At 33.3% G+C, this 13,966-nt stretch overlaps 1 protein-coding gene across 2 annotated transcripts in view; it reads left to right on the top strand.

Moving 5' to 3' along the window:
* LOC119081661 (protein apterous-like) overlaps window positions 1-12,280 on the top strand; it is a 52,793-nt gene extending 40,513 nt beyond the window's left edge. For both annotated transcript variants that reach the window (XM_037190745.1, XM_037190744.1), the window contains exons 5-8: window positions 8,322-8,498; window positions 8,653-8,906; window positions 11,802-12,009; window positions 12,069-12,280. In XM_037190745.1, coding sequence (XP_037046640.1) covers window positions 8,322-8,498; window positions 8,653-8,906; window positions 11,802-12,009; window positions 12,069-12,231 — 802 coding nt within the window. In that variant the 3' untranslated portion in view covers window positions 12,232-12,280. The remainder of the gene's footprint in view (window positions 1-8,321; window positions 8,499-8,652; window positions 8,907-11,801; window positions 12,010-12,068) is intronic.
* The last annotated feature ends 1,686 nt before the right edge of the window (window positions 12,281-13,966 follow it).

The following is a 13,966-nucleotide window of genomic DNA, read 5'->3' as shown; positions in this document are numbered from 1 at the left end:
TTGCATACTTCAATTTGGATCTATGGCCAAACATCAATTTGACATCAATTTGGATTTTCTTGGATGTGTGACATATGTAATATGTACTAGGCCTACCCTGAGGTCCCTTCTAGTGCTCAAAAACCAAAATCGTAAAAGTCGTAGGGCAAATGCAAATGTTTTTCTTTTGTAACGAAAGCTCGTGGGGTTTGAGTCTTTTCGTCTAGTTGTCTGTTATGATTTCTTAAAACATTTTCAGTAACGATTTCTATACCGACTCGAATTCGATATTCGAACCTTCTACTTAATAGAACTCATATTTCGACACCATAACCGCAGTAAAGAACATTTTACATTAGAAGGCACTAAAACTGTAAGATTTATCCCCATGTAGGATTCATTTTTCTATTGAAATTTTTCAAAGTTATTTGATACGTTGTACAGAAGTTCCGTCTAATATACAGTTCTAATAATAATAATTCTTGATATACATTAAACAACAACCCCATCAAACGTACATTTAAATTGTTTTTTATTCGAATACAATGTTATAAAATAAAAATATTTTCCTTCATACGACTAAAACACATAAAACCGCACGACATACAGCTACGTATAAAGTATCAATAACCAAAGGAATACAATAAAGTTTTAATTTATTGATCTTCTCTTGAACACGGTTGTCAACATGTGAAGATGAAATAAGAAGAAAAAAATGCTTTCTTCGTCTTTATACAAATCAACAACAGAAATATGCCCATAAACGATGTCAATGCACATAATCATCATAAGTACCTGAAGCATTCGACGATATAATTTTTTTACATCAGAAATGTTTCTCGTAACATTTAAACTCAACGAATTATTTTACAATATTTACCATTCTCGAGTCAAAACTTCCAAGACTCCCCGATGGTTTATATTTCACTTGTCTAGACCCGGTTTGAGAGTACGTACAGATCCAAGGATCAACACATAAAAATTGAAATTTAAGACAGCGGGCACACTTTTCTGATAGTTTGATGTGAAAAACCGTCGGTTTGAATAACCCAAAAAAAATGTACTAAGAACACTAAGAAAGAAACAAACAAACGGAATAAAAAGCATCAGCCACAGTTCGTCGAGAATATTGTTGAAATTATTTATTGCTTTATTTGGTTTCGTTAATATTTTGTACTTTTTTTCCTCTTCTTTTAATTTATGAATTATTTTTATTTCATTTTATCTGTTTTGTTTATCTTTTTTTTTAAAGAATTTTTATTTTGTTTTATGGTATTACAAGGGCATTAAAATGATATGTTTAATAGACGATGATGCATTATTTATTGTTTTCATAGATTCATTCGGAATATAATTAACATTAATACGAAAGATGTTTGATCTCAGTTTTTTTCTTGATGAGTTTTTTTTCCTTCTTTTTGTCTCTACTTGTTGCTGTTGCTGTACAAAATATTTTAAATATTCAAATGTGTGCATTAAGCTAGATAATTTATTTGTTTTGAAATTAAAAACTAACATTTTCATCAGGAAAACGATTTGAATTAATAGATTAATTTATGTTTGGTACCAGGACAAGAACGAAAAAAAAACTTGCTGTTTCCTGGAACCAATAAAAAGTAATTTCTTTTCTAATTTTTACTAATTTTTTTTTTTGGTTGAAGAATCTTCTCATCACTGGTTCTCAAATTCGCTTTACTTCGATAGACATTTTTATTTACATTTCACATTTGAGTGTTCGTTCAGTCGTATTATAATCTGAGCAAAATCGAAATGTTATAATAAATCCGGTTCTTCCAGTCTTCACTTGACGTTTAGCCGAATCGATGGTCTGCAGAAAAACTGTTTCATAACTGATGCAATGGTTGTGTCAATAAAAAGAATAATCGGAAAGAAGTTCAGTTTTAAATTAGGAGAATTATTTTAATTTTTTAAATAATAATTTCAGACGATGAATTCAATTTTTATTGGCTGTTACTTTATAGGACTCGAAACAGTTTGTTCTTCTTTCAGATCGTTTAATTTTTAACTTTAAAATTGATTTTCGATTTTACTTTTCGCTAAATAATTGACCAAATCTATTACTTATTTTGTTCAACCCTTAATGCAAAGTCTTTTACTTTATTCCATTCACTTTTTTTATTTCAAATGGTGTAATGCATGAAGACTGCAAGACATGAAAAATTAAATTGAAATTTGGAAATAATTTTTGTTCTCGTAAGCGTTCGGACGAGGTTTGAACTCCAGGCCTCTTGCGTATGAAGCAAGTAACCATATGACTGAGTTTTTACTTTTTTATGGGTCTGGTTAAATTCATTAGTTCCTCAAGTTTACCACATAAAAAATTGATATGATATAAGACAAGGACTCAATGAACTTTTAGGGTAAAACTAACAAATCCGAGCACCTGCTGTAATAAGAGCCCCTAATGTCTTTTTCTCCAACTTTTCTCCTAACTTTTCTCCAGGTAACTTTTTTCTCATAAAAACGAATGTTACCTGCCGCAGATAACTTTATTTTCCATAAGAAGAAAACTCATCAAACTGAAATCTTTTTTGTCAGTACTAGATCGAACCAAAGAAAAGGCAATAGAGGTGTGTTATTACAGCCGATACTCGTATTTGTTAGTTTTACCCTAGTAAGCAGAAAACATATCACCAAAAACGACCATTTTTTGATCACAATGCCAAAAAGATGCCTAATGTGTCAACAGGTACAAGTGCAGCATTCATGTCAACAGGTGCGAAATTCACTCGACCGCTACCGCTGTTCGTCACATTGAGCATTCGGTATGTGTGACATTCTAGAGTGTCTGTACTCTTGTCCGATTGTATTTTACAACCATCATTTTGACTCCGATATCAATTTTGCAAACAAAATATTTTGAAAGGAAAACAAAAGCATCAAAGCTTCTCGACATACAACAATATCCGATACCCTGCAATGACTTGCCTTTAATGGATACTGAAGCATTTATCTTGTGTATAGGCAAATCATATGTGAACCAAAATACATCATAAATCTTTCTCATTGTTCGATTTTCATAAAGAAACCTTCCAAATAGACATGTCTATTGATCATTTATTACTACCTTAAATCACAACGGAAAAAAATATCAAATATTCCATGATAATCCTTTTCTTTTCTCGTGACTTTTACCTCAATGAATCGGCGGCGACCTGTGGGTCAGCATAATTTTAATTCATAAAAATATGTGCTACGATCCCGCGAGATATTTTTTTTATATATTATATCTGAACCAACAGTAGCACCTTGTCTGAACGATTAGTCACACCTCTTTTTCGTTTGATCGAAAAATTATTGTTATTATGTGGATGGCATTGTTTGGTCTGTGCGTGAATTCTTTGGAAATCATTCCATTTGATTACCTCGGTTTGCCTTTTTTCATATCTTTATTATGATTTCGATCATTGTTGAAGAACATATTTTACTATGAATATTATTTGTGTAATGAGTGAAAAAAAGTGGTATTCATTGAGGAAAATGGGGTTTTTGTCGATCGCATTCAATAATAATGTGTGTTGCTTTTTTATTCTAAAATGAATATCACAAGTGATTCATGTGGGAATTTTTACTGGAACGTAATTGCTTGACTTCCTCCAATGATACGTGAAAAAAAAATTAATAAACAAATCAACACATCAATGAAATCCTAACAAAAGATTTTAGTTTGATTACGCATCGAAGGATAAATTGAGTTAACATAACAATGGATCACAGTCTATTAAAAAACAACATCACACGAATGCCTCCGAAACCACAAACGATATGGGAACTAACGACTGATTAAATTAAATTTCTTTTTCTTAATTGTTGTTATGCTCGTATAGAAGAGTCAGGGTGTTTAGTTTTGATCACATGATCGTAAAAGTTACTCAGTGATATCTCGTGTTTGAGCTACATTCATCCTTGAAACGAAACAAACCTTTCAGGAAAACAACAGAAGAAAAAGCAAGCCTTGAACGGAAAAGACGTGAAAAAATTTGCTCCAATAAATTTTAAATTTATTTCATTTTCTAATATGGGAGATATCCGTTCAAATGTGGCAGGAAGCTCAGGAATAAACAATTTAAAGGACCTGATCGAGAAAGTCAAAAAAGAATATTCAATCTTGTTTCCAGAGATGAAAGAATGGCCCTGTCCATTTTGCTATACGAAAAGTAAAGATAAGCTACAATGCCGAATACATATTGCGAGAGAACATCCAAGTATAAGTAAGGCAGACAGATCCGATCTCCAAAAATTTTGTGAAGAATTTAATAAAGATGAAGAAATTTCGATTAATACAAATGAAAGTGCTGTCAGTACGTCAATGAGTCAAATGAATGAAGATATGTCTACTCAAGATAGACCAGGTTATGACACGCAATGCGAAATATGTAAACAATTTTGCAAGGGGAAAAGAGGTTTAGCCATTCACAAATCTAAGAAGCATAAAACTGAACAAAGAAAGAAGATCGTCGACACATACAGCAAGAAAAAAACAGATAAAGAAGACCCAGTTTCAAGTAGTGGTGATACAATCGATCCGGAAGTAATTCCTGAAAACAACGGCAGATCAGATTTTCAAATATTTTGCGAAAGAATTGAAAATCAATTAAATTGTCTCCTGATGTCTGAAATTAAAGAAACTGAAAAATTCGAAAATTTAGTTGCAGAAATTGTCGAGAAACTCAAATTAACTCAAGAGCTACTACCAGGACCGAAAAATCCAATGTCAAAATTCTACAGAATTAGAAAAAGCAAAAATTTTCAAGATGTAAATCGTCATTTTAAACAAAGTTCAAATCCACAAAGACAATCTAAGCAGGATAGAGAAAAGAGAAAACAAAAGTACCAAAGGGATTGGATACAATGGTTATATTATAATCAAAGGAAAAAAGCGGTTCGAGAAATTTCTGACGAAAAAGACAATAATTGCCCGATTCCAATAGCTTCTCTGTGCGATAAATTCCAAGAACGTTGGGGAACGAAAAATGACAAGACAATCAAACAGGCTCCATTTCCAATTAAAGATCAGGAAGTAATAGATGCCGAATATGACAATGAAATAAAAGCCGAGGAAATCAAATTGGCAATTAAGAAAACTTCAAGCGATACGGCTCCAGGACCGGACTATATCATTCCAAGAACATTGAAGACTCATTCTAACGAAATATCTACAGTTTTGTCGAAATTAGCTACACTAATGATGAAATGGAACTACGTGCCGACGTGCTTCAAGAAATCTAGAACGGTACTTGGATACAAAGGAAATGACAGAAACGACGTTAAGAATTGGCGACCAATTACAGTCTGTTCATTACTACGACGCATTATTGAAAAGGTACTTGATAAACATTTACGATTCCATTTAACGGTAAGCTCGACGCAAAATGGATTCACAAATATGCCAGGAACGTTCATTAATACTACGATATTGTCAGCTGCATTGAATTCAGCGAAAGCTAAGAAAGACACATTAGTGGTTGTGTTGCTCGATATCCGCCAAGCTTATGATAAGATAGGTCACAAACAGATTGAAATGTCATTGAACTCTCAACCATTACCATCGAAATTAAGAGCACTAGTCCTTAAGCTTGACGAAGAAAATTCCACGCAAATTCGAACTAAAAACGGTTTATCAAGAAGCATTCAATTCAATTGTGGTATATTGCAAGGTGCACCAACGTCTCCTCAGAAGTTTAATGCTGCAACAAAAATCGTATTGGATGAGCTAAATGAAATTGAAATTAAACAGAAATATGGTTACAAAATTGCTGATCAATTGGAGCCAATTACTAACTTGGCCTTTGCCGATGATACTGGAATATTTGGAAACTCGAGAGAATCTGCATCATTCTTAATAACGGAAACGGTAAATAACTTCAATCGAATAGGATTAGAAATCAATTATGAAAAATCGATAGCAATTGTGATTCAGAATGGAAAGTTAAACACAGAAAATCTATACGTTAATGAAGAAATCACGATACCGGCGTTGAAGTTGAATGAAACCATTCGATATTTGGGTGTAACATTTGCAGATGAAATAACTTTTGACGAGGAAAAAACGATTCAAAATTTAAATAGTAAATTGGACAAAATAGTATCTACAGTGACTTTGAGACCCGATCAGAAAATGAAGATCATAAACATGTACATCTTTCCAACTTTAACTTATCAGTTCCAAACAGCACCATTGAACAAACTGAAAAAGAGCTTTTTGGAAAATGTGGATAAAATCATTCGTCATGCGATCAAAGAAATACTGCAAATTCCCGATGACACTCCGAATAACATGTTGTACTCTTGCACTTCCATGAAAGGTCTCTCATTAATTCGAGTAGAATGGGAAGCTTACATACAGAACATTAATGCCATTTTGGTTCTCATTAAGTCAAATCACCCAATTGTGAACGAGGTGCGTGATTTAGAAAAAGAAATGACGATTTGCCTGAGAAAATTAAGCATACCAACGGACTTCTTAGACAATGAAGAAACGAGAACAAGGAAGCCATCCGAACTGGTAAGATCTGAATTAAGAAAGAGAGAATATGAAGATTGGCAAAGGTTAAAAAGTAAAGGCAAAGGGGTCGTATTGTTTCAAGAGAGTCCAAAATTAAATCGATTAATCTACGAAAAACACGGACTAACAACATCGGAATGGATAACGTATTTAAAGATGGTTGGAAATGTTGCAGCAGTAAGAGTTATTCCTGGTAGAAGCTCCGGAACAAACCGTTGTCGAATTGATTCGTGCAACGAGATCGAAACACTTTCACACGTTCTAGGATCATGTCCCCAGGGTGAACTTTTACGGCATAACAGACACAACAAAGTGGTGAATCAGCTTGCAAACGAATTACGCAAAAATTGGACAGTGTTGGTAGAATTTACCTGTATCAGTACAGACGGATCAATTAGACGAGTGGATTTAGTCATATACAACGAAGACAGTCGAAATGGATATATATTGGATCCTACAGTTCGATTCGAAAGCGACGAAAATCAACCAGAGTCAGTGAACGAAGAAAAGAAACGATTATACGAACCATGTATAGCCGATATTCAAACCAAATTAAAACTGAAACAATTAAGTGTAATCGGTCTCATGGTGGGTGCTAGAGGAACAATACCAAAATTTTTTGCGGAATTCTGTCAAAAATTCAAAATTAATAAGTCAGTGATTCAAGAGATTGTAACGGAAGTGGTGAGAGGCAGTTGTCGAATATTACACAATCACACTTATGATCCGGGAAGGACATAAATCAAACGAAATCAAAACAATTAAATTATTCATACATGTTGAGTATACTGTGTCATTTGGCAATCATTAATGTAATGACAGTGTTGTTCTTTTGAGAATAAATGTATATATATATATATAATATCTTAATTTTAGACATTTTTTATGTTTATTTTCATTGTACGGCATGCATTACAGTCGTAAACATCAAGGGTATAAACGGTGCAAAATTCCATAAAACATAAAAATTCCGATTTAATTACACCTTAACGAAAAGCAAATAAAAGAAAATCCCTCATATCAATATCATTTGCACAGCATATTACATGTTTATAACAACTCACTGCATTATGAAATTGCAAAATATAAAATAAACATTCTCAAAACACACCGTGTAGAAAATGAATATAAAATGAAGAAAAAAAAAGAAAAAAATGTTCCAGAAGACACTCATACGATTCCAAAATGAAAAGTAATGAAATAAAATCAAGACAATAAAATATAAATTATGATACACATTTCTCATGTTCGTCGGTAAATCATATCCACATTTGCCTGATTCAAAATATGATTTATTTGTCGTAAATTATTTTTATTGGTTACGGAAATACGTGCAGACACTGAATGTGAAACCAAAATAAAAAACTAAAACAAAATATAAAACAACAACTTTTCAGAGCATATTCTTGCGTTCTATCTTCTATCATCGGTTTATTAATGGAAAAAATGTGTACAAACGTTTTCTTAATGAGATTTTAAACAATACTAAAGTTACCATGAATGAGAATATATTTAGTGTCTGCATCCAAATCTTGTTAACCTTTTAGAAACGGCTAATCACCTGTTGTCAACAACGACGGCAAAAAAGCAATGACCGTTAGCAAATGTCTCCTAATTATCACTTTGAATGTTCAAACGAACGAAGTGAAAGATGTTGTATCAAATGCGAGAATAACAACAATGAGAACAATTACATTTTCCATTTTTGAAAGGTTAATCAGTCCACCTGTCCACCATACATAGTTCTTAGGGGTTAAATCATCAACATCTACACTTGTTCCCTTTTAATCAAATTTTTCCCTTCTTTTCATTGCAGAGTATTTCAGAGTACCAGAAGGTGTTCCAAATGTATGGCCTCAATAAGTTCCTCAGAGCTCGTGATGCGTGCTCGTCACTTAGTTTTTCACATTAGATGTTTCTCCTGTGCTGTGTGTAATACACCGTTAACGAAGGGTGATCAATTCGGTATGCGAACGGATTTGGTATTTTGTAGGTGAGTGATTCGCTTTGTCGTCAACAAACAATTAAATTTTGATTGAACACGTGTGTGCTCGTTCAATCATATGTTTCTGAAATTGTACACCCATTTTATGAACAAATTAGTAATCGATTCCCTTTTCCTCCTCCGGTTTGATTCACGATTACAGGTTACATTATGAAATTAGCTTAGAATCAACGTCAACGGCACCGACACCACTCACTCTATCGTGTCAATACTCCCAGTATGGATCGTCGCCGAACGGTCCGTCTAGTCCTAGTGATATTAGTATGAAAGTTGGATCAGCTGGATTTTTCAACTCAACACCGCATGGTGTGCCTGGCCTACCTCAACCACCACGACAGAAAGGACGACCGCGGAAACGAAAACCGAAAGATATCGAATCGATGACCGCCAATTTGGGTAAGATGGAATTTTAATTATTTTATTTGATCGTTTGTAATTCGTGAGGTCAAAGAAAACGTTAAGTCAATATCAATTTGTGGTGTTATTCGTATCTCTATTGTATACTGCCGACATCATCATGCAATGATAAAATATTTTAATTTAAATAATAACAAATTAATATAACAAGAAAAAAAGCACACAATTGAAAGGCCACTTCTACAACTAATAAGAAAGTCTTGGGCACGCGTTCCAACAAAAAGTAGATGCATGGAAAAATATGATTTTTATCATCAAACAGTTACATGAAATGACCATGTTTTCTAATATTTGATTTCATGTAGCGATTGTTTTTTGTGATGAAATTCATTTTTTTTAAATTTAAATAGACCGAAATATAAAATCAAAGAATGAGTGTGTGTTCTTTATGTTTATGGTTACGTATTTTGAGTTATGGCAAAAATGTCATGTTTGTGTTTACAAAAATTTTCACATTCACTCTGCAGGAATGTTGTATACTTTATTCAAACAACTTGAACACATAGGACAATGAATGAACGACTTCGTGTATAATGTTTCGTCAGCATGACAAGATAATACAGTGAGAGTCGTATGGTTAAACAAATATTTTAGATAATTGAGACCTAGATTTTAGAGAAAGGAATTCACCATTTAAGTTTTTTTCGGAGAGCGATGAAACAGGTGATAAGTTACACTTTTAGAAACGGCATGATCATGATGAAATCTGTTACTTCATTTGTTGAAAACATATTTAAGGTTTGACTCAAAATCTTTTACTTCGTTTTGACATACAAATCTTTATATAAAACGACAATAGCCGGAGGGCATACTTATTGTTGAATGTCTACTGTCGATAACAGATGACAAGAAAATGAAATTTATCACGTGATACATGTTGTAACAGCGTGCTAAAATCCGTCGAATGTAGACACCAGACATGTCATATTCTTCAAAATCAGTCGATTTAGCTTGAACCACAGCACTGCTTCTAGCATGAACATAGAAAATATTCGGAGGCTGATGAAAGAAACCACAGTAGGCACTGCGTTTCTTTGTTTTCGTTGTATGAGTTAAAACATACAATACAAAAAAATACAAACAATACTAAGAAGTAGCTCACTAAGAAGTAGCTCTTATCACTAAATCCTCTAAATTTGACACTTGTCAATTCAGTGTTCATTCTAGGAGCAGTGCTATGCTTGAACGTATTCATTATTTATGTCAAAATAATATGAAAATTAAAGCTTTTGAGCCCGTTTAAAAAAAATTTATGTCTTCCGTGGTGACATTAGACCTCATAGTTTATATTCATTGCCAAAATCAGCCCCAATGCAATACCCTCTCCCTAATTTACATGTACATTACAGCCTAGTCAGTCAAAATGTAGAATAGTGTTTGTAGAATACAAAGAAAGTAAGGTGTGAATTTGACACAGGGAGCTGAGAGTTTGTTTGCTAGAGAGAGATTGCCCAATGCCAATATGAATGATTAGCGAGAAGTTGAAATGTTTATTAAAAAATATTTCTCATTCCGATTTGCTGCATACGGCAAACTTTGCTTAGCTATCACAAGAAAATGAAATACTGTCAGGGTCTGAGGATAAGATGTTCAATCTATGTGCTTACTTGAGCCACAGTAGCACTAAAACTTGTCAATTCTCACGGTCAACAATTAGCATGATTCCTTTAACAGCATTATAATAGCGCCACATCTAAAATGTTCAAAGTAAATGACATGAAAACCTAATATTTGAACTTTTGTTTAGCACATTTCAGATGGAAAATGAACACACAAAAGGATCCATATTCCATGTATTATACCATTTTTGGTAATAAAAGTTAATAAAAAAGGGATCGTCGTTTCTGTAGAATGGTTGAGTAAATCAAATAAAACGAAGAATAGAGAGCCTGAGGCGCCTGTTTCTATACCGAAATGACCTGCGTGATCATTGAAATAACCAATGAAAGTATTATGGTACGCCAAATATTATGAGTGGATCATAAAAAAACAAACCAAAAGTTGTATTTATATTGCTGGATCAACGAAAATCAAAATGAAATAAATGCACGTAAAATTTATTGCCCATAGGTCGGATCTTGAAGTCATTCGATTTTGGACTTTTTTCGTTCTTCGAAAGCGAAAAAAATTGAATTTTTTTGAATTGAAATCTGAACCCACAGCTTGAGAAAGCAATAAAACAGTAAACCAATTTTTTTTTTTTCTTATTTTTGTATTATGGTTTATCGTCATATATACTGGATGCAAGACCCGTTGATATGTTACGAAAATGCCAGTTGGACTATTCATGCTTCGGTTTACTAAAAGATATGCTTTTATGCATTTATGACTTAATTATAGATGTTGAGAAAGAAGATTTTTTTACTGCATTTATTGACGTTAGGTACGGGACGGTTTAAAGTCAACGGTTTATTGTGCGTTTATAAAATCTTAAGAAACTTGATGCCGCAATTCTGAATCTGACACATTTTAGTTTCACTTTTTATCTGTGCCAATTCATAGAGTTCAACACTGAAAGGTATCCATCCATCTACTAGACTTGTGAAATTATTTTATTTACCCTAACGCGTAGAAGTATTTTATGATCATGTCAAGGATTTAACAACACCGTAGTAGATATAGTGATTCAGAGCGAATGATTGCGTTGAAATTTTACAAGATTTCAGTTTGTAGAATATTATCTGGAATCGGCGCCTTTAACAAAGCGGATTTTATGTTGAGTCCCTGAAACCATTTCGCCTAAAGATCGTTTTGAATGGAAAGCAATTATTCCCAATAAAACGTGGAATTATCTGAGTGCATAAGTGAACAACTCTCGTTTAATTGAAACCAGTGAACTTACATGCCAATAAAGCAATTTTCATTTAATTTCAGAATTGAATTCCGAATATCTGGATCTTGGTTACGGTCGCGGTAGTCATATGAGTGCCTCATCCAGAGCGAAGCGTATGCGAACATCATTCAAACATCATCAGCTGAGAACAATGAAATCCTATTTTGCTATCAATCACAATCCAGACGCAAAAGATTTGAAGCAACTGTCCCAAAAAACTGGTCTTCCCAAACGTGTGCTCCAAGTGTGGTACGAATTTGATCGAATTTAAGCGAATTTTCAAAGACTAAGATTGTTTTTCTGCGCAGGTTTCAGAATGCTCGAGCAAAATGGCGACGAATGATGATGAAACAGGAAGGCAAAGGCGGTGGTAGCGAAAAGGGTGACGGTTCATTGGATTTGGATAGTTACAGCCACAGTCCAACGTATATGTTAGGCGGTGGACCACCGAGCCCGAATTCTATTGATTAACAGTATAGAATACGGCAATGTTTGCTCAAATTGATCTCATTGCATAACAGTGTTGAATTTCGTTGAGAAATGAAAAGAAAAACTGCCAAACGTACTGCATGGTGTACGGAAGGGAACTCATCTATTTATTTTGTTGGATGGCGGCGGGAAAATGTTATGAACTGTGTTCGTCGAACAGAGTTTTCTTGTGACTTCCTTTGCTTTAAGTTTAATTTAAATCAATTTTATGTTTAACATTATACCTTTAACTAAAATGTCCTATTATTTTGTAACTAGATCATTGAAATTATTACCGAAATTAATGGTTTATCATCCGCGAAGTGGTTAGTGATACAGTGTTGGTTTATTTTTTCTTTAATAATGAAGTAAGTGTAGGCTTAGTGTTAAATTAAGCTCCGAACGTAAGTACTCAGATCGGACTTTTTTTTCTAATTGGTGTAACTTTTTCTACGTGTAACATTTTATTAAGTTTATTTATATCTAAAAAATAAAATAAATGAAAATCAAATGAAATTATATAAAATGTATAAATTTGTGCTCTGTAAATAGTGAAAATAAAAAGTAAATTATTGAGTTGGTGTGTTTGTATGTTCCACTGAGGATCTGACTGGTCCTGGTCGTTCGGGGGATGTCCGAAGAATTTTTCGATCTGTTTTATATTTTATAAACGAAGGACTTTTGAAAAATATATTGATTACAACGACCCGCGTAGCTCCAGTATGTAAACAATTCTAAGGAGCTACGTTTTACACATTTTTGTCATGCAGCGCCCGAAGGTTGCACTTTAAGGACTTCGAACATGTTAAATAGACTGTTGAAGGATGTAAGGAAACAAAGTCTTACATATTTTCAGCATCTTGCCCTCCTGAGAGATATGAAATTGGACAATTCGGACGATTTTACACAAAACGAACCTCATCATACGTTTTTACTTCGTTAACATTCTGAAGTTTTAATTGAACTACATATTGTCAACAAAGGAAGCGTTAAGATAGTTGTTTCACTCACACGTACGTGTGAAATTGAAGAAACGTAAAGAATCAAACGAAACTCACAAAAATTAAAAACTTATGATGCGGCCCGTTTAGGGTGCTATCCTGTAAAATGTTTTCTTCCCCTTTTTAAAATGTTCTGCTAAAAGTGTGACCTAGTGGGGTGTCCAGTACTGATAATCCATTGTGTTTTATGTTGATGTTGGAGCAATGATTATTTACATAGTTAGAAAATATCTGGGGCTATTTTGAGGAAACGTTTTTCCATTTTTTGAAATTGTTTTTAATTTTTCCCACTTTTCCTTAAATTTTCTCCAATTTTCCTAAAAATATTTTTTGGAAATATATGGGAAAATGGGGAAACATTGAGAAAAGTTATTACTTAAATTAGTCTGTGGAAAACTTTGAAGAGTAACTCAGTAACTTGACACCATGGGCAAGGCTCAGGGCAAGGGCATATTTTTGGAATATTTATTTACCAAATTTATTAAATTTACCAAAAGTTATCAAAATTTACTGAAAACTATCAAAAATTTATCGAATTTGATTTTCATTAAATTCAGTAAATTTTCACTAAATCTCTGTAAGTTTTGTTAAATTTTAATAAATTCAGTAAATGAATTTGCCAATAACATGCCCTGTTACATACTCTCTAATTTATATGATTCCAAGGTGTGTTCCAGCGATGAAAAATTGAGTGACCTCGAAATACACAATCTCTTTCTGGACTTGTAGGTACTTTG

The sequence above is a fragment of the Bradysia coprophila genome, unplaced genomic scaffold (genome assembly GCF_014529535.1).
Source record: "Bradysia coprophila strain Holo2 unplaced genomic scaffold, BU_Bcop_v1 contig_358, whole genome shotgun sequence".
In the NCBI taxonomy this organism is placed as follows: domain Eukaryota; kingdom Metazoa; phylum Arthropoda; class Insecta; order Diptera; family Sciaridae; genus Bradysia; species Bradysia coprophila.
The sequence above is the reverse complement of the archived record's forward strand: the minus strand, read 5'-3'. Positions and strand labels throughout refer to the sequence as shown.